At 46.5% G+C, this 24,066-nt stretch overlaps 1 protein-coding gene across 2 annotated transcripts in view; it reads left to right on the top strand.

The window, feature by feature from the left end:
- Window positions 1-240: 240 nt before the first annotated feature.
- Window positions 241-24,066, top strand: part of MTHFD1L (methylenetetrahydrofolate dehydrogenase (NADP+ dependent) 1 like) — a 183,060-nt gene continuing 159,234 nt past the window's right edge. The window contains exons 1-7 of one of the 2 annotated variants that reach the window (XR_006818305.1): window positions 241-473; window positions 7,594-7,678; window positions 8,804-8,854; window positions 8,945-8,998; window positions 12,614-12,738; window positions 14,588-14,688; window positions 16,636-16,772. Coding sequence is in view for 1 of the 2 variants with exons in the window: in XM_046004918.1 (XP_045860874.1) it covers window positions 265-473; window positions 7,594-7,678; window positions 8,804-8,854; window positions 8,945-8,998; window positions 12,614-12,738; window positions 14,588-14,688; window positions 16,636-16,772 (762 nt within the window). In the remaining variant the exon portion in view is untranslated. The remainder of the gene's footprint in view (window positions 474-7,593; window positions 7,679-8,803; window positions 8,855-8,944; window positions 8,999-12,613; window positions 12,739-14,587; window positions 14,689-16,635; window positions 16,773-24,066) is intronic. The other variant, XM_046004918.1, reaches the window with a different exon arrangement.

Genomic DNA, 24,066 nt, shown 5'->3' with positions numbered 1-24,066 from the left:
CTGCCGCGCGCCCCGCAGGCCCCCGCCCTCTCCACGTCACGGCCTGTAGGGGCAGTGCCCCCTAGGGGCTCCCCGCGCCGGCTTGGGAGGCAGGTCCTGGTCCTTCCCGCCACTGGCCCGTTACCCGCGCGCCGGCTCCCTGCCCCGCGCCCGCCCCGCCGCCCCCCGGAGGAGCCTCACGCCGCCGCGTCCCCGCGCTGCGCAGCCCCGTCTCCGCCCGGCCCGCCGCAGCCGCCTCGCCAGTCCCGCCTGCGCCCCCGCGCCATGAGCGCGCGCCTGCCGCCCTTCCTGCGCGGGCTCCGCCGCCCGCCGCTCCGCCTCCGAGCGCCCTGTCGCGCCAGCAGCAGCGGCGGCGGCGGCGGCTGTGGCGGAGGGGAGGGCCTGCTCGGGCAGCGGCGGCTGCGGGACGCCCAGGTCGGGAGCAGCCGCGGCCAGGGCAGCCAGGCGCCCCCCGCGCGGGACTCGCTCGTCAGGTGAGTGTCCGGGGCTCGCCGCCGCTCCGGGGCCGGGGACGCAGGAGGTGGGGCGTCCGGGGCGCCCCGGTCTCGGCGGGGTCCTGGGTTGGGGGGGCCCGCGGGTGCTTCGCGGGTCTCCGGCTCGGGGGTGCTTGGTGCTAACTTGTTCGGGGCGCCCGGCGGCGGTGGGGGGCGGGGAGGGCGGGCCTCGCGCGGCGGGAGCGCGTGCGGGGCCCCGGGACCGGCCCAGGGCGGGGATCGCGTGGGCGCGGGCATCCCGGGCGGGTGCGGCACCCCCGGCCCGCGCGGCCCGCTCCACGTGCGCCTCCCCGGCCGGCTCTGATGCAACGGCGCCGGGCCCGGGGCGGCGCGGCGGGAAGTGGGCGGTGCGGCGGAGGGCGGGAGCGGGGCGGAGCAGGGGCGGCGGCTGGGGCGGGCACGCGATGCAGGCGCCCGCGGGGGAGAGGCGGCATAGGCCCGGCGCCCGCGCCTACCTGCGTCCCCCGCGTCGCCGCAGCCTCCTTCGGGTGGAAGGCGTGCTTGCTTCTGTTACATAATCATCTTCTGGGCGCGTTAACGTGCAGCCGGGCCCACCTCACCACAGGCCGAATGCGGGCGAGGAGTCGGGCTCATGCCTGCCCGCATCGCTGCATGGGCGAGGCCAGGGATCCCCAGCGCAGCTGCGAATGGAAAGTTCTCGCCCGACCCAGAAGTGAACTGTGGGAGTCCTGAGCAGAGCCTTTTTCCGTGCCCCCCCCCCACCCCCGCCGGAGATGCCACTCGCGCCTCTCCTCCCTCGCCTGCACCCTCTCCTCGCCCCTCCGCGGGAGAGAGGACCGGAAGAGCTTAAAGGGCCCTTCGTGGAGGAGTGGGTTCGCTGGGGAGCTCAACTTGTGGAGTGAAGCACTCAGGGCAAACCTGGAAGTGCGGGGAAAGCCCTTGCCTGCCCCGGTTCCGGACGGCCATGACCCTGAGTAGGCAGTTCTCCATCGGTTCACATCCTCTTCCTTTTTCCTTCCGTCCCTCTTTGTGAAAGTAACTGCCTTTACCTCCTCTGTTTCCAAAGCCGTTTATGATGTGGCCGGTGACTCTAAGAAGCCTTCTGCTTAGTTTATCCTGTCTTCCTCCAGAATGTAGGAGCTCCTTTAGGCCTCATCCGGTCATGAGAATTTCACCAGGGTACCGCTGAGCTTGCCTTAGTGGGTTAGGGTTTGAAGACAGTATGGGAGACAGAAACCACCACTCCCTCACCCTCTTCTTTTCTGGGTAGCTCTTACAGCTACCCGAAACTTTCCTGTGCATTTATTGCCTGTGTGCCCCCACCTCCCTGGAATGAAAGCTCCATGGGGCCAGGGTCCTTGTCTCTTGTTCACTGCTGGATCCTTCCTCCTGGAAAGAAGGCCATGTGTAGGGTGGACACTTGTGACATGATGGGTGAATGCATCACTCAACACTTGGGTTCATTTGTAGATTGTGTTCATGAATGTTCTTTTCACTGCCTGACTTAGAGATGAGCAGGATGGTCAGTGGGGGGCCTGGGTCAGGCTCCTGCTGACACTGAGGAGGGGGGGTGATCTCAATTCCTGCACGGGGGGGGGGGGGGGGGGGGGGAGGGGGGGTTGGGGGGGTGGTGGTGGTAGTCGAGCTCACAGGGTTATGGAAAGAGAGAACACGTACAAAATGCATAATCCAGGAACTGTCATAGCAAGGCCTCCACAAATATTGGCTATTGTTTATAATTTATTTTTTTGAGCATCCTAAGCCAGGGGTTAGCAATTCTGCCAAGGACTAGACAATAAATAGTTTAGGTTTTCCAGGCCAATAGGCAAAATAGAAGCTATTTTGTAGGCGCTTTTATGTGAGAAAAAAAAAACATTTTCATAGTGTTTTACTGACAAAAGCGAATTTTATTTATGGATACTGACATTTGAATTTCTTATAATATTCACATGTTATGAAATGTTATTATTTTGATTTTTCTAACCATTTAAAAGTGCAAAATCTATTCTTAACCCTGCACTCCTGTTCTAAACTACAAAGAGGTTTGTACAATGAATTGCTGCTTCATAGGATTATGGTTAAGGGTTAGGTGCTTTGCTTTGCAATATGACTCCAGTACTTACCAGATGTGAGAATTGGGGCAAGCTGTTTGATCTCTGTTCTTATAGGAAAGGGGAACCGTTATCACCAGCTTCAGAAGTTGTTACGGACATCACTAAACTCTGCTGATCCTAAGAGGCATATTTTTTAATATCTCCAAAACTAGTCTTTTAATCGATTGTGTCTGACAATTGCTGTTGGCCACGTGACAGTCATTTTGCCTGTACCTATGGGGACCTGGGCCCTGCATATCGTAACTTAATTGACTCACGTGTGTCATCTGACAAAACTGTCCTCCGAGAGATTTCCCCCAGGGCTTGGAGGAAGGAGGGAGGTGGGCTTAGCCAGAAGTCACCTGGGATAGACATCCGCAAATCTGTGTGTGTTGTTTTTTTTTCATGGACATATACCAGAAAAGTGAATGAACAAGCTCCCTCAAAAGCATAGTGTCCTCTCATTTCCCCCAAATAACCCCCAGTAGTTACATCAACAAGTCATGGAAGGCCTGTTTTAGGAAATGACATGATTTCTCGTTATTGTCTGACAACTGTCCATTGATATCTGGTAGAATTGAGAAAATGCTCATGTTAAAACTTACAGAATGGGTGTCAGGGATTTAAGGAAAACCTCAGGGAGAGAAGTGATACAGTTTTTCGAAAAATGACACATCACTAACACCCTTGATGGCACAGAGGGCCATGTTGTTGGGGAAGGGAGAGAACCGGCCATCAGGACACTTGGATCAAAAAAGTCACGCAGGGGTGGGGCGGTCACCTGGGTGGCTCAGTTGGTTAAGCGGCTGCCTTCGGCTCAGGTCATGATCCCAGTGTCCTGGGATCGAGTCCCACATCGGGCTCCTTGCTCGACAGGGAGCCTGCTTCTCCCTCTGCCTCTGCCTGCCACTCTGTCTGCCTGTGCTGGCGCTCTCTCTCTCTGACAAATAAATAAATAAAATCTTTTTTTAAAAAGTCACTCGGGGTACCTGGCTGGCTTAGTCCCAGGAGCATGTGACTCTTGATCTCGGGGTCATGAGTTCAAGCCCCACATTGGGTATAGAGATGACTTAAATTAAATGTTCTTTTTTAAAAAAAGATACTCAGAAGAGTCCTATCCTGAATGTGAAGAAGTTTTAGGAATATTTCAGTTTGGTAGTTTTACTTTTTATGCTCATATGAGTGGTTTATGGCAAACAAAAAATCTCTACATCTAAATCAGTACTGAAAGAATTTTCAGTACTTACAGAATCTACAATCTGTGAAGAAAAGATTTTGCCATAGTTTAACTGCCAGCTGGTTTTCTTCCTTAGTGGTTTGTAAAACAATGGTCTGTCTTTCCTTTTCTATCTGAAATTGGGTGAAACAGCAAATAAGATTAAAGCTCCCAGCTCAGGCCTATGCATAAATAGGAAATGAGAGGCTGCTTAAATAAAAATACCCCCAAGTGTTGTGGACGTTACTGTCCAGAGAGAGGCAGACAGGGAAGGTAGGATGAAGACCCTATGATCTTTGCCCCCTGCTCCAGCTCTGGGTGAAAGGCAGCAAGAGGGAAAGGGGGCCGGGGTGCTCCTGTATCTTTCTCTTCGCTGCACGTACCTTCCGTCCTTCTGGCTAGAGCTCACAGCCTCACTGGCCAGCAGTTAGTGTCATGAGCCCATTGAGCTACAGGGGAAACGGGGACCTGTGCTCTCTAGCCGGATGCCAGGTGTAGCTCACGCTCCGAATTCTGTTAAAGAGGAAAATGCGTGGAAGTGTTCGTAGGAAGTGCCCAGTCATCCAAGCCCACATCAGTTGTGTCCGTACTACTGTTACTATTGTACTGAATGTGTCCACTAAATTACCAGGGCTGCTCTGGCTGGTGCTTTCAGCCTGGACTGTTTCTCGGAATACCCATGGCAGTCTTTGGAAGACACTGTTTTGGAAATTTCAACGCTCTGTGCACACTGGTACCTCTTTTCCCTTTGAAATAAAGTGGCTCTGCGTTCAGGGATGTACTTAAGTCCGTAGTTTTAAATAACCTTACAGCTGCCTCTGAGTCTCTCGTGTGGCCGCAGTTGGTTGCAAGGGAGACTGAGAAATGAGGTCATTATTCCAACAGACTTCTTCTGCCCAGTGAACACATTATTTCCCAGCCAGAGGGAGACCAGCCTGTCCGTGGAGTCTGTGGTGTGTAACTGGGGTGCTGGCGTGCGAGAGCACCTGTGTCTGAAGGTCCCAAAGCAGCAGGTTCAGCTCCTTAACCACTGACAAAATCCAGAGGCAGAGAGACAAGGGGTGAGACAAGAAGGAAATTTATTTCAGTGAGGCCAACCCCAGGAAGATAGTGGACTAACCTCTCAAAAGAGAGTCTCCCAAGCGCTGAGGATACTTCCAGGTTTGTATCAGGAAAATGCGGGACTGAGGTTGGTGGGCACAGGCAGGATGGGCAGTAGAGCTCGGCTCGTTGTCTTGGGGTCCATCCTGGGTGGGGTCTTGCTGGCTCAGGGCTGCCCTTACTGCTTGAGGGGATAGTCTGCGTCGCCCCCCCCCCCCCGCCCCCAATCTAGGGACGCTTTGCCTTCCAAGTCTTTTGCCTGAGGTAAGACATAAGCTGGAAGGAAGAATTTCATCCATTAGAAAGTTAAAGGTCAAAATGGAGTAATTGAAGTCTTTTCCAGCGGTTGATACTTTAAGCTACTAGTTACATTATTATAAGTGCGACATTGTTCTTCAGTAATGAAGTTCTGAATTTTGGTTACACTTGGCAGCCTAGCAGAAGAGTCTGGCATTCCTTCTAGCTGGAAATTGACAAGGCTGCTTTTTTTCCCCAGGAGTGAGAAAATCTCTGATTAGAAACATTTATCCTACTTTTTAGACTGATTGAGCCTGGTGACTGCTTTCAGGCTAACTTTGCTTGTCCCTGTAGGAATCATGAGTAACCCCAAAGAATGAAATATCACACTTCCAAGAGGTGGGGAGAATTAGCCAGCTCTGTTAGCTTCGTTGGTGACAGGTTTGTGTTTTATGGAAGTGTTTGGTCCCTTCACTTCATTGAGGGGTGGTCAAAGTTATGAAGAGTTTTTGGGAAAACTGTTGCTGTCAAATGAGTATTTTTTTAGTGTTCTAGGGTAGCCACAGGACACCCTTTTTCACAGATGAGGCTCCTGGAGTTGGTCCGAGACTCAGTAAACTGATGGTGTAGGTCTGTGGGAGGCCCACATCCTGGTGCTTGGCTGGTTCCCTTTACCCACGCCTCGGAGCCCCATGGTTGAAAATGCATGTTCCTGGGCCTCACCCAGCCCTGCCAACTCCTGACTTTGTGGAGTGAGGCACAGAAAGCTCGCTTCTTACCAGGCTCCCCTGGTGCTCTTTGTGCACATTGCCAAAAACCGGGGACCTACCTTCCAGTGACTTTTGGGGAACCAGACGAAATAAGGACCCCCTCGGCCCAAATTAGTAGTCATGAGGCCCTCAGCCACACATTATCAGACAGGAGACTTTAGTGCTCACTTGTAAGGCAGCTTGTAAACTCGCACGTAGTCTCGTGTGTCCAACGCAATAATACAGCCATTTCTTGGAGAATTAAGGTGCTTCGGCTAGGTGTTCAGGAACAAGACACGAAAATCCTCGCAGGTCACTTATGTGTGCATGCCTCCCTGTTCTGTCTCCGGTAGCCCAGTGTCAGGTGGGAAGGCTCCTGCTGGTGGAGTTTTGGAGCCTTTGGGTATCTCCTGAGCACAGCTCTCTTTCCATCTACCTGCTCAAGAGCACCTCTCCCAGGACACTCATCAGAGTCTTTGAAAACAGGGCTAGGCTGAGCAGTGCCTTTGACCCCTCAGCTGGTTACTGCTGATGCTCTCTGCCTGGAAATTCACCTTGTAGTTTCCGGAAGCTGTTTGTGCATCTGAGACCTTATCAGAGATAGAAGACAAAAAAAAATTTTTTTAAGGTTTTATTTATTTATTTGACAGAGAGATCACAAGTAGGCAGAGAGGCAGGCAGAGAGAGAGGGAAGCAGGCTCCCTGCTGAGCAGAGAACCCGATGTGGGGCTCAATCCCAGGACCCTGGGATTATGACCTGAGCCCAAGGCAGAGGCTTTAACCCACTGAGCCACCCAGGCGCCCCTAGAAGACAAAATTTAAAGACTGTCTTAACATAGGGCCTAGGTACTGCCTTGGCTGAGCCTTTTGTCTATTATCCTAAGAGAAGAAAAGCCAACTTCGCATGCACGGGAGGCCCATGTCACAGTGATGGGAGTGAAGGAGTCTGAAATCGCTCAGCCCCGAAGTCCACAGGAGCCTGTGGCTTGTACATCAGCTGGGTCTGCCCTTCCTGGGCTGGCACCCCTTGCCTCCTCCCAGTGTTACTAAGGTAACAATGGCATCTGCTGGGGCTTTTAGGAAAGTCCAAATGCAGATTTGAGTGGTGGGGAGTCCAGAGGACTGACAGGCTCTCTCCCTGAGAGGCCTGGGGAGCATATCCAATTCTGATGCAGCCCTAGCGTTTCTGTTCCCATCCCCCCTTCCCTTCCTCCACTTCCCTTTTCTATCCCCACTCCCCATCCCGCTCCTCCCTTCCCCTCTGTTTTCTTCCCCTCCCACTCCCTTCACATTCCTTTGAATTCTGGGACCTGGAATTTGCCTGACAGCAAGCCCCTCCCCAGTCCCTGCTACCCTCCCAGCACCAGTGTTTGCAGTCCCCATAGGAACCCCTAGGGAAGGATGTGGGTGGAGGAAGGGGATTATTTAAAAAGAAGTAAAACGTTTGTATTATAGTCAACTTGAAAAATACAGGAGAATTTACCCTAGGAAAATAATTGTTAACAACTCATTTGCATGCCTCTGCTTATTTTTAAAATCAGATGGTCACAGTTTACTCTGTGTTGTACTTCAGGATGCTTATCCGGCCCCTCCTCACCACACTTCCCACGCTTGGAGCGCATCCTTCTGTCGTCTGACTATTTTCACTTACAGAAATGAGCTTTCTAGGAAAATGTGTTGGATCAGTCCTTTCTAGTCTAACAAAGACATGACTGTGGGTTGTCTTTTCTTTCTCATTGCAGAGAAGTCATTCGGAATTCAAAAGAGGTTCTGAGTTTATTGCAAGAAAAAAATCCTACCTTTAAGCCGGTGCTTGCTATTATTCAGGTAAGGTGCTGCTCTTTGAGGATGCATTTCAATGTAGAAGAGAATCGCGTACAGAAGACCAGGGCATGTCTTGTCACAGAAGCGGTCTTAACAGGGAGGAGAAGGCAGAGATGGAAATACTGTCGGGTCCCTCTTCCTTTGGTCATTTTGCTCCTAGCAGGTTACTGGTTAGTTCCCTCAAAAGACCTTGGGTGGGTCTTTTGTGAGTCTTTCTCCCCTGGGTGTGAGTAGCTTTGAGAGGTTAGGAGGTAGGCACCCACCTGCGTGGGGTTATATGGACATCCTGTGTCCATATGTGCTCAGAGATGCCTATCAGATGTGACTTGAATGTGAGAAGGGACAAAATTCCCCCCTTTGTTTCTGTGGAAGGCAGATGCTTAGTGAGGCATGGTACTAGTGAGCTTACCTAGTAAACCTAGTAAACCTAGCAAAGCCTCCCATAGGTCTGAAGGGCCAGACATCAATACGTGTCAGAAGGACTTGGCATTTCCTATCCATCTCGTTCCCAACAGTAGTTGGTGCGCTTCGCCCTCCATCTTGGTGCCCCCCTGGGGTGACAGGTGCAGGCAGTCTGGAGGGGAGCCACACCCAGAAGCTCACACAGCACAGCAGGTAGGCCACACGGAAGGTGTCAGGACAGTGGCTTGGAGGCCTAGCGGCACTGTAGTTTTCGAGACTGGAGTCATGCTCAGGTCACTCGCATTCTTGGGGGTCATCTCCATACCCCCTGCAAAGACAGGCAAGTGAGAAGTGTAGAAAGAAGAGTGGCTTGAGCCTGGAGTTCCCGAGATTCTGCTTGCTGACAGCTTCCAGCTCTGGGCAGGCCACCTAGAGCCCTGTCCCAGGTGTCTTCATTTAGAGAGGGGTGCCGGCTGGGTGGCCACTCGAGCCTTAGGAGGGCTCTCGCTTTTTCTAAAGTAACATAATGTGAAAGCTGAGATATTGACATGTGAATAAATACCAGCTCTTAGTCTCCTTCTGTGAGCAATTAGAGCCTGTATTTCCTTATCTTTCTAATAAATTGGATAATTTGTCATCATAAAATTTATCTCTGTATTACGTTTTGTGCTTTTTCAAGATATTTTTGTTGCTGTTACATTCTCCTTCTTACTCCCAACTCCTTAGGCAGGTGATGATAACTTGATGCAGGAAATAAACCAGAATTTGGCGGAAGAGGTGAGGATTGTTGAATTCTACAAATTCCTCATACGTGTTTGATGCTCCGTTCTCTCACAGCGACAGAATAACATTGTGTTCCTTTCGCAGGCTGGTCTGAACATCACTCACATTTGCCTTCCTCCGGATAGCAGCGAGGCCGAGGTAACTACCACGGGCACTTGAACGCAGGGTGCTTCTCCCTTTAGACATCATATACCTGTTAGCATCTCTCAGTTGTCATTGGAAAAGTTCAGTCTTTGCTTGTGGCTGAGTTCTTAGAGGAAGAGGTCGCTTCTCCCTCTAGTGGAAATGCTCCTTGATCTGTTTGTCCCTCAGTACATGTTTCTGTTGAAGGCCGGAGCTGGACTTAGTGACTTGGGTTCTGCTTTTTGGCGGCGGCAGCAGCAGCACCCAGTGGCGATTTTGCTCTGGTTTTGCTCTGTCCTGACCAGTTGTTTGACCTTGGCCATTCCTTTGGCTTCTCGGTGTCACAGTTCCCTTATCAATAAAATAAAGGAGTAGAATGAGATCATCTTCAACGTCCTTTGCAGGCAAATGTTCTGGGAGTAATAGCCTTTGCAGGTGTCTCGTCAAGCCTGGGAGAAGCAGCCACGCCCACAAGTAGTGGTGAGGAAACCAGACCTGGGCCGTGCTAGCGTTTGGTCCTGTGGCTTGCTTTTCTTCAGACGGGCTGTGGCAGTGAGGATTTATTTGACTGCCAGTGATGGAGAACTTCGAATAACAGAAGAGGAAATAAGACAGAAGTTTATCTTTCTCTTAGGACAGTAAGTTTGGAAGCAGGCTGGTATGGTGGCATCACAAGGTTACCAGAAGCTTGGGTTCCTTCAGTCTTGCTGTCCTATGGTCTGTTGTGCTATCTCATGTCCAAGATGGCAGATTCAACCCTGTATATCACATCCACCTTCTAGCCAGTGCCAACCAAATCCAGACTTAGTAAGGAGAGACATGATTCAAAAGGAGTATTGCAATAGGGAATATACTCTGACGGTAAGATCTGTAATCCTTTGAGAGGTAGACAAAAGGGTTTTTCTTTTTTTTTTTTTTTTTAAGATTTTATTTATTTGACAGAAGAGAGAGACAGTGAGAGAGGGAACACAAGCAAGGGGCTCGGGAGAGGAAGAAGCAGGCTTCCCACTGAGCAGGGAGCCCAATGTGGGGCTCAATCCCAGGACTTTGGGATCATGACCTGAGCCAAAGGCAGATGCTTAACGACTGAGCCACTCATATGCCCCAAAAGGGTTTTCCTTTTGCACGGCGGGGTAGAGAAGGCTACAGAGAACCCGGTGTAAGAAAGTGGGATGAGAGGGGCCCTTGATGGGACAGTAGGTCAGAGAATGTTTTACCCTATGGCCAGACTCTTCTCAGGAGGGGTTGTCTGCTAACCAAGTGAGGGGTGGATCAAAGTTTAGCAACCTGGGGAAAGGAAGGAAACTTACATTTTGTTTGCGGTTTGCTCACATGGAGCAGTGGAGGCAAGTAGTTCACCTGATCTTTTATGAGACAATGAATGGGCATTTTTAGGGCCTGGGTCTGGTTCTTTGCAGTACACAAGAGAGTGGGGAGGATTTTTTAACCTTCCTTATTTTCCCAGATCATAGGGCTCAGTTCAATGACTTCTTGTCACCAGCAAGTAAAAGGAATTCGGGACAAGGACAAAACACAGGTTCCCAGTCTCTTCCCTTCAGGAACAGTTCCTGAAAGTCACAGTTATGCGTCCCTGCCGTTGGCCGGACCCTCATTGCTCCGCCACGAAGCAAGGAAGGCTGAGAAATACAGTCTTTCCACCAGGTGGCCTTAAACCATTGGTTATAGCACCTAAAAACCAAGAGTTTATTACTAAGGAAGAAGGGAAACCATATCTGGGCAAGCCATTTCTGCCACACTTGCCTTTGTGATCTAGTACAGATATTGACTCCCTGACTTACCAGCATTAACAAATGCCGAGAAATTTGTTGTCCCTTTGCAGAAGGACACCTGTTGTCTGCATTTGGGTTGTTTGCACCGATATTGCTAGCCCTTCACTTTTTTTATTCCCGGACTTATTTCTGACAGTTATCTATTTCCTATTTTTCTTTGACAGTCTGGTAAATGTAAATTTGTACGGTGGTGTTACTATTCTGTTGGAAAAGAGAAAGAATCTTTATTAAGATTTCGTTGCTGCTTTTGAACGGGCGGGGGGGGTGGGAGGTTGGGGGAACCAGGTGGTGGGTAATAGGGAGGACACGTATTGCATGGAGCACTGGGTGTGGTGCAAAAACAATGAATACTGTTACGCTGGAAAGAAATTTAAAAAAAAAATAAAAAATAAATAAAATAATAAAAAAAAAAAGATTTCGTTGTTGTGTCTCCCACATCCCAAGTACAGGTGACAGCGGACCCCTCACTTGATTCTGGGCTCTTGACCCGCCATTACCCCGTTAGCCCTTTACCTAGCTTAATCTGCTTTCACTTTCTTTACTGTCGTTTCCCATACCCAGAGATTATTCTACTACTACTACTATTATTACTATTTTTCCTTTTCCCTCTCGTCTTCCCCGCTAGAATATAAACTGCAGGAGGGCAGGCATCTTATTCACAGCTGTGTGTCCTGTCTCAACTGGCACAGAGTAGGGACTCAAAACAGGCAACGTCTGGTGGATGAATGAAAGCCTGGTGAATGAATGGAACGAAATTTTCTTTCTTGATTTTTGCGTGTCATACAGCATTTTCTTTTCTCACCAGGTGGAAATACCACAGTGATTTTTTTGCTAGACGGTGAAACAGGCGGTGAAGGCAACACTTCTCACAGGGAGACCCGTATCCATGGTCTTTTACTTAGGAACGAATAATATTGTAAAGTGAAATGAACCCATGTGTTCTCTCCCGGCATAAATAGAGCTAGACAGACAGGACAGGGCATTTCTTATGGAAGGACACACCCAGGCATTCGTTAGCGTTTACATTTTTACATCACCTTCCCAAGCTGTACTTCGGTCTTTTTCAGAAATAGTGAGTTATTTTAGCGTTTCCTATAAAAAGGAGATATCTGGGGCGCCTGGGTGGCTCAGTGGATTAAGCTGCTGCCTTCGGCTCAGGTCATGATCTCGGGGTCCTGGGATCGAGCCCCGCATCGGGCTCTCTGCTCCGCAGGGAGCCTGCCCCCTCCTCTCTCTCTGCCTGCCTCTCTGCCTACTTGTGATCTCTCTCTCTGTCAAATAAATAAATAAAATCTTTAAAAAGGAGATATCTGTGCTTTGAATTTATCAATCACAAGCCTTTGGAAATGCTATCTGAGTCCATTCAGGCCCAGGGGACCTGAGGGCCTGAGTGATGGCTTCTAGAGGGCAGCAGTTGGGAAGCCTTTGTTGAACACGTTGTGTTTGAAACACAGGCTTGTCCGGCCGGGTTGGAATGTTTGAGATTCGTGCCCCGTGGTCTCCCTGAAAGCTGGCGTGTGTTTCACTGCAGTACAGTTGTGGAATTGTCTTTTGCGTATCTCAGCATCTGGTTTGGTTTGGTTTTGTTCTGTTGTGGCAGAGAGTAGGGCAGTAAGAAAGACAAAGAATTCCCTAAAATTCAGCCATGCCGCTTTTGAAAACTTATAAACACGGTGAAAAGAGAAATTAGACTTTCTTCATCCTGCTTTACAGCAACTTCAACAAGGAGTGAAAAAGAAACGAGGCATTTTTATGAATCTGTTTTTTTAATATGAAACAGCTTTTATTGGGTCTTATTTTTATAGTATTGATTTTAGGGTTTGTTTTTTTGCCTCTGTAGATTATAGATGAAATCTTGAAGATTAATGAAGACGTCAGAGTACATGGCCTTGCCCTTCAGATCTCCGAGAGCTCCTTTAGCAACAAAGTCCTCAATGCCTTGAAACCAGAAAAAGATGTGGATGGGTGAGAAAATATAAAAGAAAACAATCCAGTCTTATTGCTAACCGAGCTTTTCTACTGTGACCTTTTTTCCTTTTTGTTCCACTGTTTTGGCTGGGTCTAATTAAGAGTGGAAGAAGTCCTTTAACTATTTCAGGAATTTGTGGGCTTTTTAAATTCCATATAAGAAAGTTACATATTTTGGAATAGGCCCTTGCCCTTTTGTAGGGCTTGGGCGCCATTCTGGAAGGAACATAATTCACACCGTCACATTCATTTCATAACCTCCTGTCTGATTCACAGAGCCCTTGGCCAGCCTTCCTCATCTAAATAAGCGTTTCCTTGAAAATTCTGCCAGACCAAAGAAACACCCCAGAGTCCTGACTCACCAGCAGCACCCCATGCTTCGTTCGTCCCAGGCCAGTTGAGAAAAGCAAAACAAGCACTTTCATTCACAACACAAGGTTTTATTTGAAATTAGAGGGGAAAACTACAAATATGTGGTGCGCTAATATTTGTCTTTGACTCATGTCCTGGCATGACATCCACCTCATGAGACGAGGAGTACTGCCCATTCATGTGGGCGATTGGGACTTCTCCTGCGGAGGGAAAAACCTCATTTTCCTACGTGGAAATAGGAGTGTGTTTTGTACTGTGGTCAAAAACAACATCATGTATTTAGCATTGTAAGCAAAGGTTGTAAGCAAATTTAAAAATCAGACTCCCATCCAGTATGCCTCACGGGAGCTGGATTGAAAGGCTGCCGCCTGGTGGACACACCCGGGCTTCTTCCATTCTCAAACCTCTCTGGGCGCTCAGACCCAGGGTAGACACAAACACAGGTTGAAAAGTTGTCATGAAAATCTCTGATTCTGTACTAAACTAACTCGAAGGGAGAAGAAGCCCTGTTCAGTGAGAAAACATACGGAACCTGCAGGTATCAAAGTGTAATTTCAAATCTTCTGCGAAAAGAGAGAACTATGAACATTTTTCTGTGTCTCCATTTTATTACGAACTTGTATGGAGCCCGTCGGTTTCACTAGATAGTTAGGGACCATTGGGTCCTGGCTTTGAAGGAGGAAGAGCGCAGAAGCCATTCAAAGTACATGGTCACTCAGATTTTATTTCTTGACTTCCCAAGGAGGTAAGTGCTGATATTAAATGGGGATCAGACTCGTGAATCCCACGTCTTGCTAGGTCACCCCAGATTTCTAGGATTGGTCCTGGATTTTGATACTGATGGAGATATAAATTCCCTCAAGGAAAAAGTAGGCTCGGCCGCACGACAGCGGGGTCGCACACTTTAGGGACGCCGTTCCGTGGAGCGCACCGAGCAGACCTCCCTGTGCTTGTGCACGGCGAGGCCTTGCATGGCCTTGTGCTCATCCTGCTCTCCAGGCGGAACCAGAATTCCCCAGGTTGGCCCAACCCACTTCTGAAGGAGCCACTTCAGAGTTTCCCAGGGGACTGCTCTTAGAAGCGAGTGGCCTTCTTTCTTGCCACTCTTTATATTTAACGACTTAATATAGTCTGTCTATCCAATGTTGATGTGGATATCGTTTGGGATTAATACATGTGAGTTAGGGGCGCCCGGGTGGCTCAGTGGGTTAAGCCTCTGCCTTCGGCTCGGGTCATGATCTCAGGGTCCTGGGATCCAGCCCCGCATTAGGATCTCTGCTCAGCAGGGAGCCTGCTTCCCCTTCTCTCTCTGCCTGCCTCTCTGCCTACTTGTGATCTCTGTCTCTGTCAAATAAATAAGTAAATAAAATCTTTGAAGAAAAAAAAAAGAGTGTGTTAAAAAAGACATGTGAGTTACAGATGAGTGAGTTTTGACCATGTTTTGGCTTACAACTTTCCTTTTTTTCAAATTCAGAGTAACAGACATCAACCTGGGGAGGCTGGTCCGTGGGGATGCCCATGAATGTTACGTCTCACCTGTGGCCAGAGCTGTAATTGAACTTCTTGAAAAGTCAGGTATGATTGCTCCTTTAGAAAAGCTGCGATTTTCTCATTTTTGGGACCTACTGATTTTTTTAATAAGGATTTCTTTCTGGAAGAGTCTAATTGAAACATGGACGTAATATTCAATGTCAGCTCTTTTGTTTATCGTCGAGGAGATACAAATGACTATGACAGACTTTTCTAACCAGATTACCTCTATTACAGTTTTAGAAAGAAACTGGTAAAGATGAGTGACCTATTATGAACAAAGGCTCAGCTTCTCTCAGGAAACACTCAAAATAACCACAGTGGAAAATGTTCCAAGCTTCAACTTCTCAAATCTGTTAACACGTAAACTTAAATAAAACTTACGCGTAAGATTTCAATGAGGAGGCTGTCCGATATAGTTCAGGGTATGGGAACCTCGATTGGGATTTATCAGTGAGCAGTTACTCTTTCTATAATCAGTATTTAATTTCCATTGTTCACCCCTTGACCTTGCTCTTTTATGTCATGGACATAGAAATGAATAATTTCTTTTTCTTAGTTATCAGATTAATGAGTTTCATATATATTAAAGGCTTTCTAGCTGAGTGTATAAAAATGTAAGTAACTAAATTTTTTCTATTCCATCTTAGTAATAAGAGAAGCGGATGTTCCTCCTGCACACCCAAACATAGAACCATCAAGCAATGCAAAATATTTAATATCTCAAATATATAAAGAACTTAAACAAGTCAATACCCAATAATAATAATCTGATTAAAGTATTAGAAATGTCTGAATAGACATTTTCCCAAAGAAGACATACATATTGCCTACAGGTACATGAAAAAGTGCTCAATACCACTGATCATAAGGGAAATGCAAATTAAACCATAATGAGTTGTCACCTCACGCCAATCAGAATGGCTAGAATCAAAAATAAAAGAAATAACAAGCCTTGGGGAGGATGTGGAGAAAAGGGAACCTCGTGCACTGTTGGTGGGAATGCAAACTGGTGCAGTCACTCTGGAAAACAGTGTGGAGGTTCCTCAAAAAATCAAAAATAGAACTACCATTTGATCCAGTAATTCCACTACCTGGGTATTTACTCAAAGAAAATGAAAACACTAATTCCAAAAGCTATCTGCTCCCCTGTGTTTATTGCAGCATTATTTACAATAGCCAAGGTATGGAAGCAATCTACAGGTAGATGAATGGGTAGAGAAGATGTGGTGTCTGTATACATATGGAATCTTACTCAGCTGTAAAAAACGAGTCAGGTTTTGGCATTTGTGGCAGCACGGATGGGTCTGGAAGGTGTCATGCTAAGTGAAATAAGTCAGAGAAAGACAAATGTCGTATGATTTCATTTATATGTGGTATCTAAAAAACAAAACAAACAAAAAAACAGAAACAGACCCATAAACATAGAGAACAAACTGGTGGTTGCCATGGTGGGGGTTGGTGGGCAGCGTGGGTGAGAGGGAAGTAGGAGATGTAGGTTTCTAGTTATGGAATGAGGAAGTCACAGGAATTAAAGGTACAGCACAGGGAATATAGTCATGGAATTGGAATAGCCTATGGTGACAGATGGCGGCTCTGCTTATGGTAAGAATCGCATGACATACAGTCTCGTTGAATTACTGCACTGCACGCCTGAAACTAGTGTAACATTACGTGTCTACGGTACTTCAGTGAAAAAATTCCTCCAAAATATATACCAGAGTTCCATTAGAAGATTAGCTTTTCATATATACCTTTACACCATTAGCCATTAAGCTGAGATACTGTTTTTCCATCATGTGAATGATCGGGATGATGATTCTCAGTCACTCAGCCATAACATTCACAAAGAAAAAGTAAGTCATGGTAGCCATTGTGGGCTCTAACTTGGCTCAGAGGGCCAAGTTTTAAAGGGTTCTTTGTCCTTACGCTAAAGCTGCAGGGGAGGAAGGCTCTGAAGTTTTGAATACTGAATTTCCATTTGGTGGATAGGTGTCAACTTAGATGGAAAGAAGATCTTGGTAATAGGAGCCCATGGGTCTTTGGAAGCTGCCCTGCAATGCCTGTTTCAGAGAAGAGGGTCCATGACCATGAGCTCCCAGTGGAACACACCTCAGCTTCAAAGCAAGGTAAGCATCTTTCATTTGGCAAATATTGTTTTAAGTGCTTATGTTAGAAAAGGAAAAGGACTAGAAATGTATAGGCTAAGCATTGAACATAAGTGAGAGGAAGAACAGCAGAAAATCTCAAAGGATTGAAACAGTAAAGAGCAGATATTAATGAAATAGAAAGCAAGTTTATGTCAGAGATGATCAACTAAGCCAAAAGTCGGTTCTTGGAAGAGTTTAGTAAAATGGAAACACCACTAGCCAAAATAATCAAAACAAAAAGAGAACACCAGCAGTGTTAGGAATGAACAAAGGGACATAACCACAGAACAAAAATTATTTTCAAAAAAAGAGGCTATGAACAATTTTAGTAAACTGGTAAATTTGAAAATCTGTATGAAATGAAAACTTCTAAATGTAACTTACAAAATGGATTTAAGTACAATTGATTAGACTTACATACATTTAAGACGTTGGATCAGTCTACCCACCAGACATGCAAACTAAGGGAGTTCTCCCCCATCAGAGAACACGTCATAATCTTTCCTCCAAAGAATGGAAAAGAATACTTTCTAACCCATTTTGTGAGTGCCCAAACCAGAGGACAGGATGCTAAAGGACAATTACGGGCTCATTCCATCTGTGAACACAGATAGAATAATCATTATCAGAATGTTAACAAACCAAATCCAGCACCAGGTCGGGGTTACCATAGGATTGCCAGTGTGGTTTAATATCAGAAAAATCCATTAAGATTTACTGACGTAATTCACCACATTATCAGATAAAAAACTATGTCACCATCATAGATACAGAAGTCATTTGATAAAATCCTTTATGATTTTTTTCCCTAAAAAACCTTATCTAGGAAATTAAAGGAATTCCTTAACCCAGTAAATATCTATAAAATGTTAGAGCAAGTATCTCATTAAACAATGATATATTAGAAATATTTCTTTTAAAAATTGGAAAGATATAGGGTGCCTGTTATCAGTAGTCCTAATCAGCTCTGTATGGGAATTACTAGACAGTGCTGTAATGTGAAGAAAGGGAGAATTTATAATGTTTGGAAAGGAAGACACCAGACTGTTACCAATCCTAGATGATAACATTACCTACATAAAAAACTCAAAAGAATCTTAAAAAAAATATGAGTATGAGTTCACTCAGGTTCTTGGATATATGCATTTCTAAACACCACACCCATAGTTAAAAGAGTAATTTTTTTTCAAAGATTTATTTCTTTGCGAGAGAGAGTACAAGCATGTGAGTAGTATAGGGTGTGGGAGAGAAAGTTCTGTTTTAAACAGACTCTGCACTGAGTTACAGAGCCTGACTCAGGGCTTGATCTCACAACCCGGAAATCTCGACTTGAGTTAAACCAGCTGTGCCTCCTGGGATCCCTGTAATTTTTTATTAGTTTTTTAAAATTGATTCTTAAGTTAGAGTTTATAATAGCAATGAGAATATAAGGTACTTAGGAATATATTTAACAGAAGTTATTTCTGATCTTTTGAAAGAAATTATATAATTTTGATGAAGGTCATTAAGAAGACTCTAAAATAGAGATACCATGTTCATGGATAAGAGGACTCAATATTGGGGTGCCTGGGTCCCTCAGTGGGTTAAGCCTCTGCCTTCAGCTCAGGTCATGGTCTCAGGGTCCTGGAGTCGAGCCCCAAGTAGGGCTCTCTGCTCAGCAGGAAGCCTGTTTTCCCCTCTCTCTCTCTGCCTGCCTCTCTGCCTACTTGTGATCGCTGTCTGTCAAATAAGTAAATAAAATCTTTAAAAAAAAAAAAAAAGGAGGACTCAATATTCAGAGAAGCGGACATGGCAGCATGTTGGTGGCTTTGCAATAGAGAGATTTGGCCTTGTTAAAAAAAAAAGAGAGAACTCAATATCTTAAAGATGCTGATTCTGCCCAAATTAATCTATAAATTTGAGTCAGAGTCCTGACTTATTACTGTTTTGGCGAGTTTGACAAGCTGATTCTAAAATTTAACGGAAGGGGTGCCTGGGTAGCTCAGTCAGTTAAGCATCTGCCTTTAGCTCAGGTCATGACCCCAAGACTTTGGGATAGAGCCCTGCATTGGGCTCCCTGCTCAGCAGGGAGCCTGCTTCTCCCTCCCCTACTCCCCCTGCTTATGTTCCTCTTTCTGTCAAAAAAATAAATAAAATCTTTAAATAGTAATAAAACAAAATTTACACAGAGGTAGAAGGGCAAAAACAAGACAATATTGAAGAGATCTTGACCTGCAAATATCAATGTGAAAGACTTTTTTAATACAGCACTTGTCGAACAAAAAAGCATTTGCAAAAGGGTTCATTGCATGTGACACCATTTATTTAAAGTCTAAAAGCAGTGCCATATATATCTATGCTTTAGGGCTACATATGTAAACAAACAAGATAAAGAAACATATGGTCCTTGAACCCAGTCAGGAAACCATTTACCAGGACAAGGACGTGGATGTAGGTGGAAAGGAGACTCACTGGTATTGGCTGTGCCGTTTTCCCTGGGCAGTGCGCTGGGTGTCCAGGTGCATTCTATCATCTGTTTCCATTTTCATGGCTGGAACAGTTACTAAAGTTTTTTAATTTCAAGAAATGGCCATGAATTTTCACACATTTCAAGCAAAGTGAAGTTAAATTGAAAGTGTGTTAAGGACAGTAAAGTAACTGCAGAACAGCATCGAAAACTACACGTTCCTTCTGTTGCCCCATGGGACCAGAAGTGAGAAGTTGCAGTCCTGCCCCCGGGAGGCAGGCGTCTCAACCGAGAGAAGTGATACCTGAGTCGCCTGAGTCGCCGGTGAGTCTAATACATGGAGCTCTTTCTCCGATGTGGGCAGCTCAGAAACGTGGTCACCCAGCTAAGCTCGAAACCTCTGTGCCTTTTCAGTGGTCACCACATGGGGGCGGCCTATGCAAGAAAATTCAGGGACTCTAATTCAATGCCGAGAATTTTTGATTTTGGAAGGTTAGTGGAAGAAGAAAACATGCCCTGCTCTGGACTGAACAGCTGTGGTGGAAAAAAGAAAAATACCTTCACTGGCAACTGAATGTTTTCACAGCTGTTGGAGATAACTTTGCCGGTTGTATCTGTGTTTCGGTAAAACAAAGACATCTTTCAAAGTACTTTTTTATGATGGAAATAAATCACCTTGACTCTTCTTTGGGATAAGTCTCATCCTGACTTTGAGAACAACCAGCGGCTCTACTCTCTAGAGAATCTAGAAATTGGGTAACTTTCCTGTTTTCAGATATCCAGGAAGGTTCTGTGAAGAGTTGTTGCACACGCATTGTTTCCCGGGTACTTAGAATGGCCCCACCGTGAATCTTAGAGATTGTGGCCTTTCTCCACTGCTTTGTCTCTGTAGCCAAAAACATGGACAGGAAGGTTCGGGGTGCCTCATACTGGTCTTTGAAATTTATCTGGCCTCTGCATTTGGCCCCTATCTCCCTGGTCTACCTACTGCTTGTCGCACCTCAAGATAAAGCCTTGTTCTTTTCGTTTTTCATGCCAGCGGCTCACAGTTCATGAGCCACGTACCTCCCCGCGGACGTGCCTCCATGCTTCTGCCTGACATTTGACTTTCCACTCTTCCTGGATTTTATTTCTGAAACACGGGCCATTGCTGGGCCTGGTTTCCAAGAACCCAGACTGCAGACCTCTGCAGGCTACAGTGGTAGTGGGTCATCTGCAGGGGGCACGGGGTTGGCATCCTGGGGCACCTGCCTGCGTCGGGGCGGGTGTCCACCCTTGCTGGCCGCACCCTTAGCAGACCTTCCCTGTGAAAAACAGCGAGTGTATAAGTTTAACAACAGCTTGGGATTTTTGTTTTCTCGTTTCATCAACAACAAATAGATAGTACAGTGTAAGATCGTAGTACATTTCGATTCTCCTTACTGCAGTGATAAGTGTTGGGGGAAAAAAGGAGAAGCAAAGCGTTATAGCTATGGGTCGAAGGAAGTCATCTTTGGGAAGCTGTCTTGTAGGCTTCTTTGTTCCTGACACGAAGCAAGCTCCCCGCGTTGGCCATCTGGTTGGGGGTTTCCATCCTGAGAGGTTTGGGGGTCAGGAGGTGACCACGTAACATTAGAGTCCTGCCTATCACCTCCTGCACGACACGCAGCCTCTGAAGTCTGGGATGACCTACAAGCGACCACAGCCTGCTGCGGCCGGTGGGTAGTGTCGTGGAGGGTCTGGAGTTAGACACGTTTGTGTTCTTGGTAAGCAGTGGGACATAGGCTTTGGTGACTCCGGGTTCAAGCCTTCCCTGTCACTTAACTTTCCTGAACCTTGTCTCTTCATGTGTAGAATGGGGATCATAATACCACCTGCCGCATAGGGCTGCTGCAGGGGATTCAGTCGTGCAAGTTGGCGTCACACAGAACTTGGCCCCTATGAACGTCCACATTAATAGCTTGGCTGCGGTTAATGGTGAGTCAGGAAAGACACTGGCCAGTTTCGCAATGTGGAAAAGTCAGTGGGTCATGAAATCGTAAGGAGATAAGCTAGTAAAGTCATGGGACCCAGGTCCCTCACTGGAAGCCCAGTAGACGTGTTTCCAGTGAATGGCAGGCAGAAGGAGAGAGTCGCTGTGGGAGGGCCTTGCGCCATCTTGAGGTGGAAGGGATGGAACCAAAGCAAGACGAAGAGAGTGGGAGAAAGTGGGTGCCCAGTTTTGGCCTTTACAGCCACCCCCTTCTTCACCAGTATTACCAACTTGAAGTAATGCAACAGAGAGCCTTTGCTCCGCTGCTGTGGACCTCTTCCATCCCGCAAGTTCTGTGTTCCTCAGAAGCAACTCTACTTCAAGTCATGTCTGGTGGAGGGGTTCCTGGCTTATTGGTTAACTCTTACAGGAGTAGCGTTCCTTCCTACAGTGTTGAGGAATGGTTACATAGAGTTAGTGGGATTGAAGTGGATTCTGGTTACGCATAACATCTCCATGGAGCCTGGGCAGAAGAGTTGAGATTTGCCTTTTCAGAGTTTTGTGGACAATAGAGTAGACGTCTGTAATTTGTAGCTTTGCCGTTTCATGCCCATTTGAGTGTGTCACTGGAAATTAAGAATGTGTCCTGCTTTGTTTCTGAGCATCACTTCTGGGCTTTGCTAGAAGTTATGTGTTTATTCATGGGGGAGGGGAAGAATGTCTGGGCACTTGTCCAAATCAGTTTCATGCGATGGAGGAGCGTCGGATGTCCAGAGCGAAAGTTCTGGGTGTGGTGTTTCTGGGTAGGGCTCCTTCCTCTGCCAGGACAGAGGCCCCGCACTCTGTGTCCCAGGACCCAGGAGTGGAATGTCTCCCCAGTGCGGGACCTGGACAGAGCCACCGCCCGGTGAGAACTGGCTTATCTCTGCTTCACCCCAAGGAGTTCACCGTGATGCCAAAAGCAGTTTGAGGCGAGAGAATGTCCTGCGTTTAGGATTTATGAGTTGGAGTGGTACTCCTCTCCAGGGAAGCGAGGCTGACAGGTTCCTTGGGGCCCCACGTGCACACACGTTACTCGCACTGCTCGTGGGAGAGCCTTTCTGGAATCTGTGGTCAGACACAGCTGAAGGACGGGGTGAAGTGGCCTCCAGCTGTGACAAATCGGGTCCATCCCAGCTGTGTGCATAAGAAATAACCCAGAAATAAGAGAACCGTTTTATTTTGTTTTTCTCAGAGAATCTCATGTCTCCTCCTTCTAAGCACAGAGACCCTCAAAACTAGTATTAACACAAGAAGGGAAAAATACAAGTTTTTCCCATTTGAAGGATCAAAGGGGTCAGGGTTTTTTGAACAAAAGCTAAATGATCACTAAGTCATTTCCAGTTTAAATTCACTGCGGAGCGTGGCTTATAGAAGGCTTTTGAAAGTGAATCGGACATTTCTAAGTAGACTTGTACCTACGAAATCTTGAAAAAAGAATAATCTTTTTTCCAAAGATTGGGGGAAAAAATTCTAGCTTTCAAACTGAATGAGATTAGTGAGTTACATGACGGGGGTTGTTTTTTTTTTTTAATATATATATATTTATTAACATATAATGTATTATTTGTCCCAGGAGTACAGGTCTGTGAATCATCAGGCTTACATACTTCACAACACTCACCATAGCACATCCCCTCCCCAGCGTCCATAACCCAACCACCCTCTCCCTACCCCCCTCTCCCCAGCAACCCTCAGTTTGTTTTGTGAGATTAAGAGTCTCTTAGGGTTTGTCTCCCTCCCCAGTCCCATCTTGTTTCATTTTTTGACTTATTTCGCTCAGCATAATACCCTCTAGTTCCATCTACATCATTGCAAATGGTACGATTTCGGGTTTTTTGATGGCTGCATAGTATTCCATTATATATATATATATACCACATCTTCTTTATCTATTCAGCTGTTGATGGACATCTAGGTTCTGTCCATAGTTTGGCTGTTGTGGACATTGCTGCTATAAACATTCAGGTGCACGTGCCCCTTTGGGGCATAAAATAAAAAATATTATATAAATATATATAAAAATATGTTTTATGTGTATTTTAGTCAATTTATTATCATAAGTATACATTAAAATATTTTTTAATTTTTAATGCATTTCCCTTTTAAGTGCTGGGAAAGAGAATGTACAGTTACAGATCCAAAATACAGTGATACTGGCTTTTCTGGAGATCGTTATTTCTTCATGAGGCTTGGAGTTAATGGCAGGCAGCCTGTCACTTCTACCCTGAGGACTTCTGTCTGCATTTCCCGTAAGGCCGGTCTAGCAATAATGTACTCCCTTAGCTTGTGTTAATATGCAGGTACGCAAATCTCCCCCTTGTTTTTGAAGTGGCTTTTTGCCGGATGGAGAATTTTCAGTTGACAAGACATTTTTCTTCAGCACTTTAGATGTCACCCCACTATCGTCTGCCTTCAAGGGTTCTGGTGAGCATAATAACTCTCACGGCAGAGGCCACAGACCAGTGCCCCGCGGTAATGGCAGTCACGGTCCCTCCCGGTAACTGAGTTAGTGAGTCCCAAGAACCAGGCTTCCTGTTTTGCTCATGTTGTGTCCTTGATTCTGCCCAGATTTCCTGTTGGGCACAACCTTCATTCTCCCCATCTCCCAGAGGAGGAGACTGAGACTTGAAGTAAAGAGACTTTCCAAATCTAATTTTAAAATGATGCAGGTGGCACTGTAGCCTGAATTTTCAGCCGCTGTCCTGAGTCAGCTCTTACTCCGGGCGATCACAAACCCCATCTTTAAAATGTATATATATATACATACATACATATATATACATTATTTATTTGACAGAGATCACAAGTAGGCAGAGAGGCAGGCAGAGAGAGGA

The sequence above is a fragment of the Meles meles genome, chromosome 5 (assembly GCF_922984935.1).
Source record: "Meles meles chromosome 5, mMelMel3.1 paternal haplotype, whole genome shotgun sequence".
NCBI classification, from domain to species: Eukaryota; Metazoa; Chordata; class Mammalia; order Carnivora; family Mustelidae; genus Meles; species Meles meles.
The sequence above is the reverse complement of the archived record's forward strand: the minus strand, read 5'-3'. Positions and strand labels throughout refer to the sequence as shown.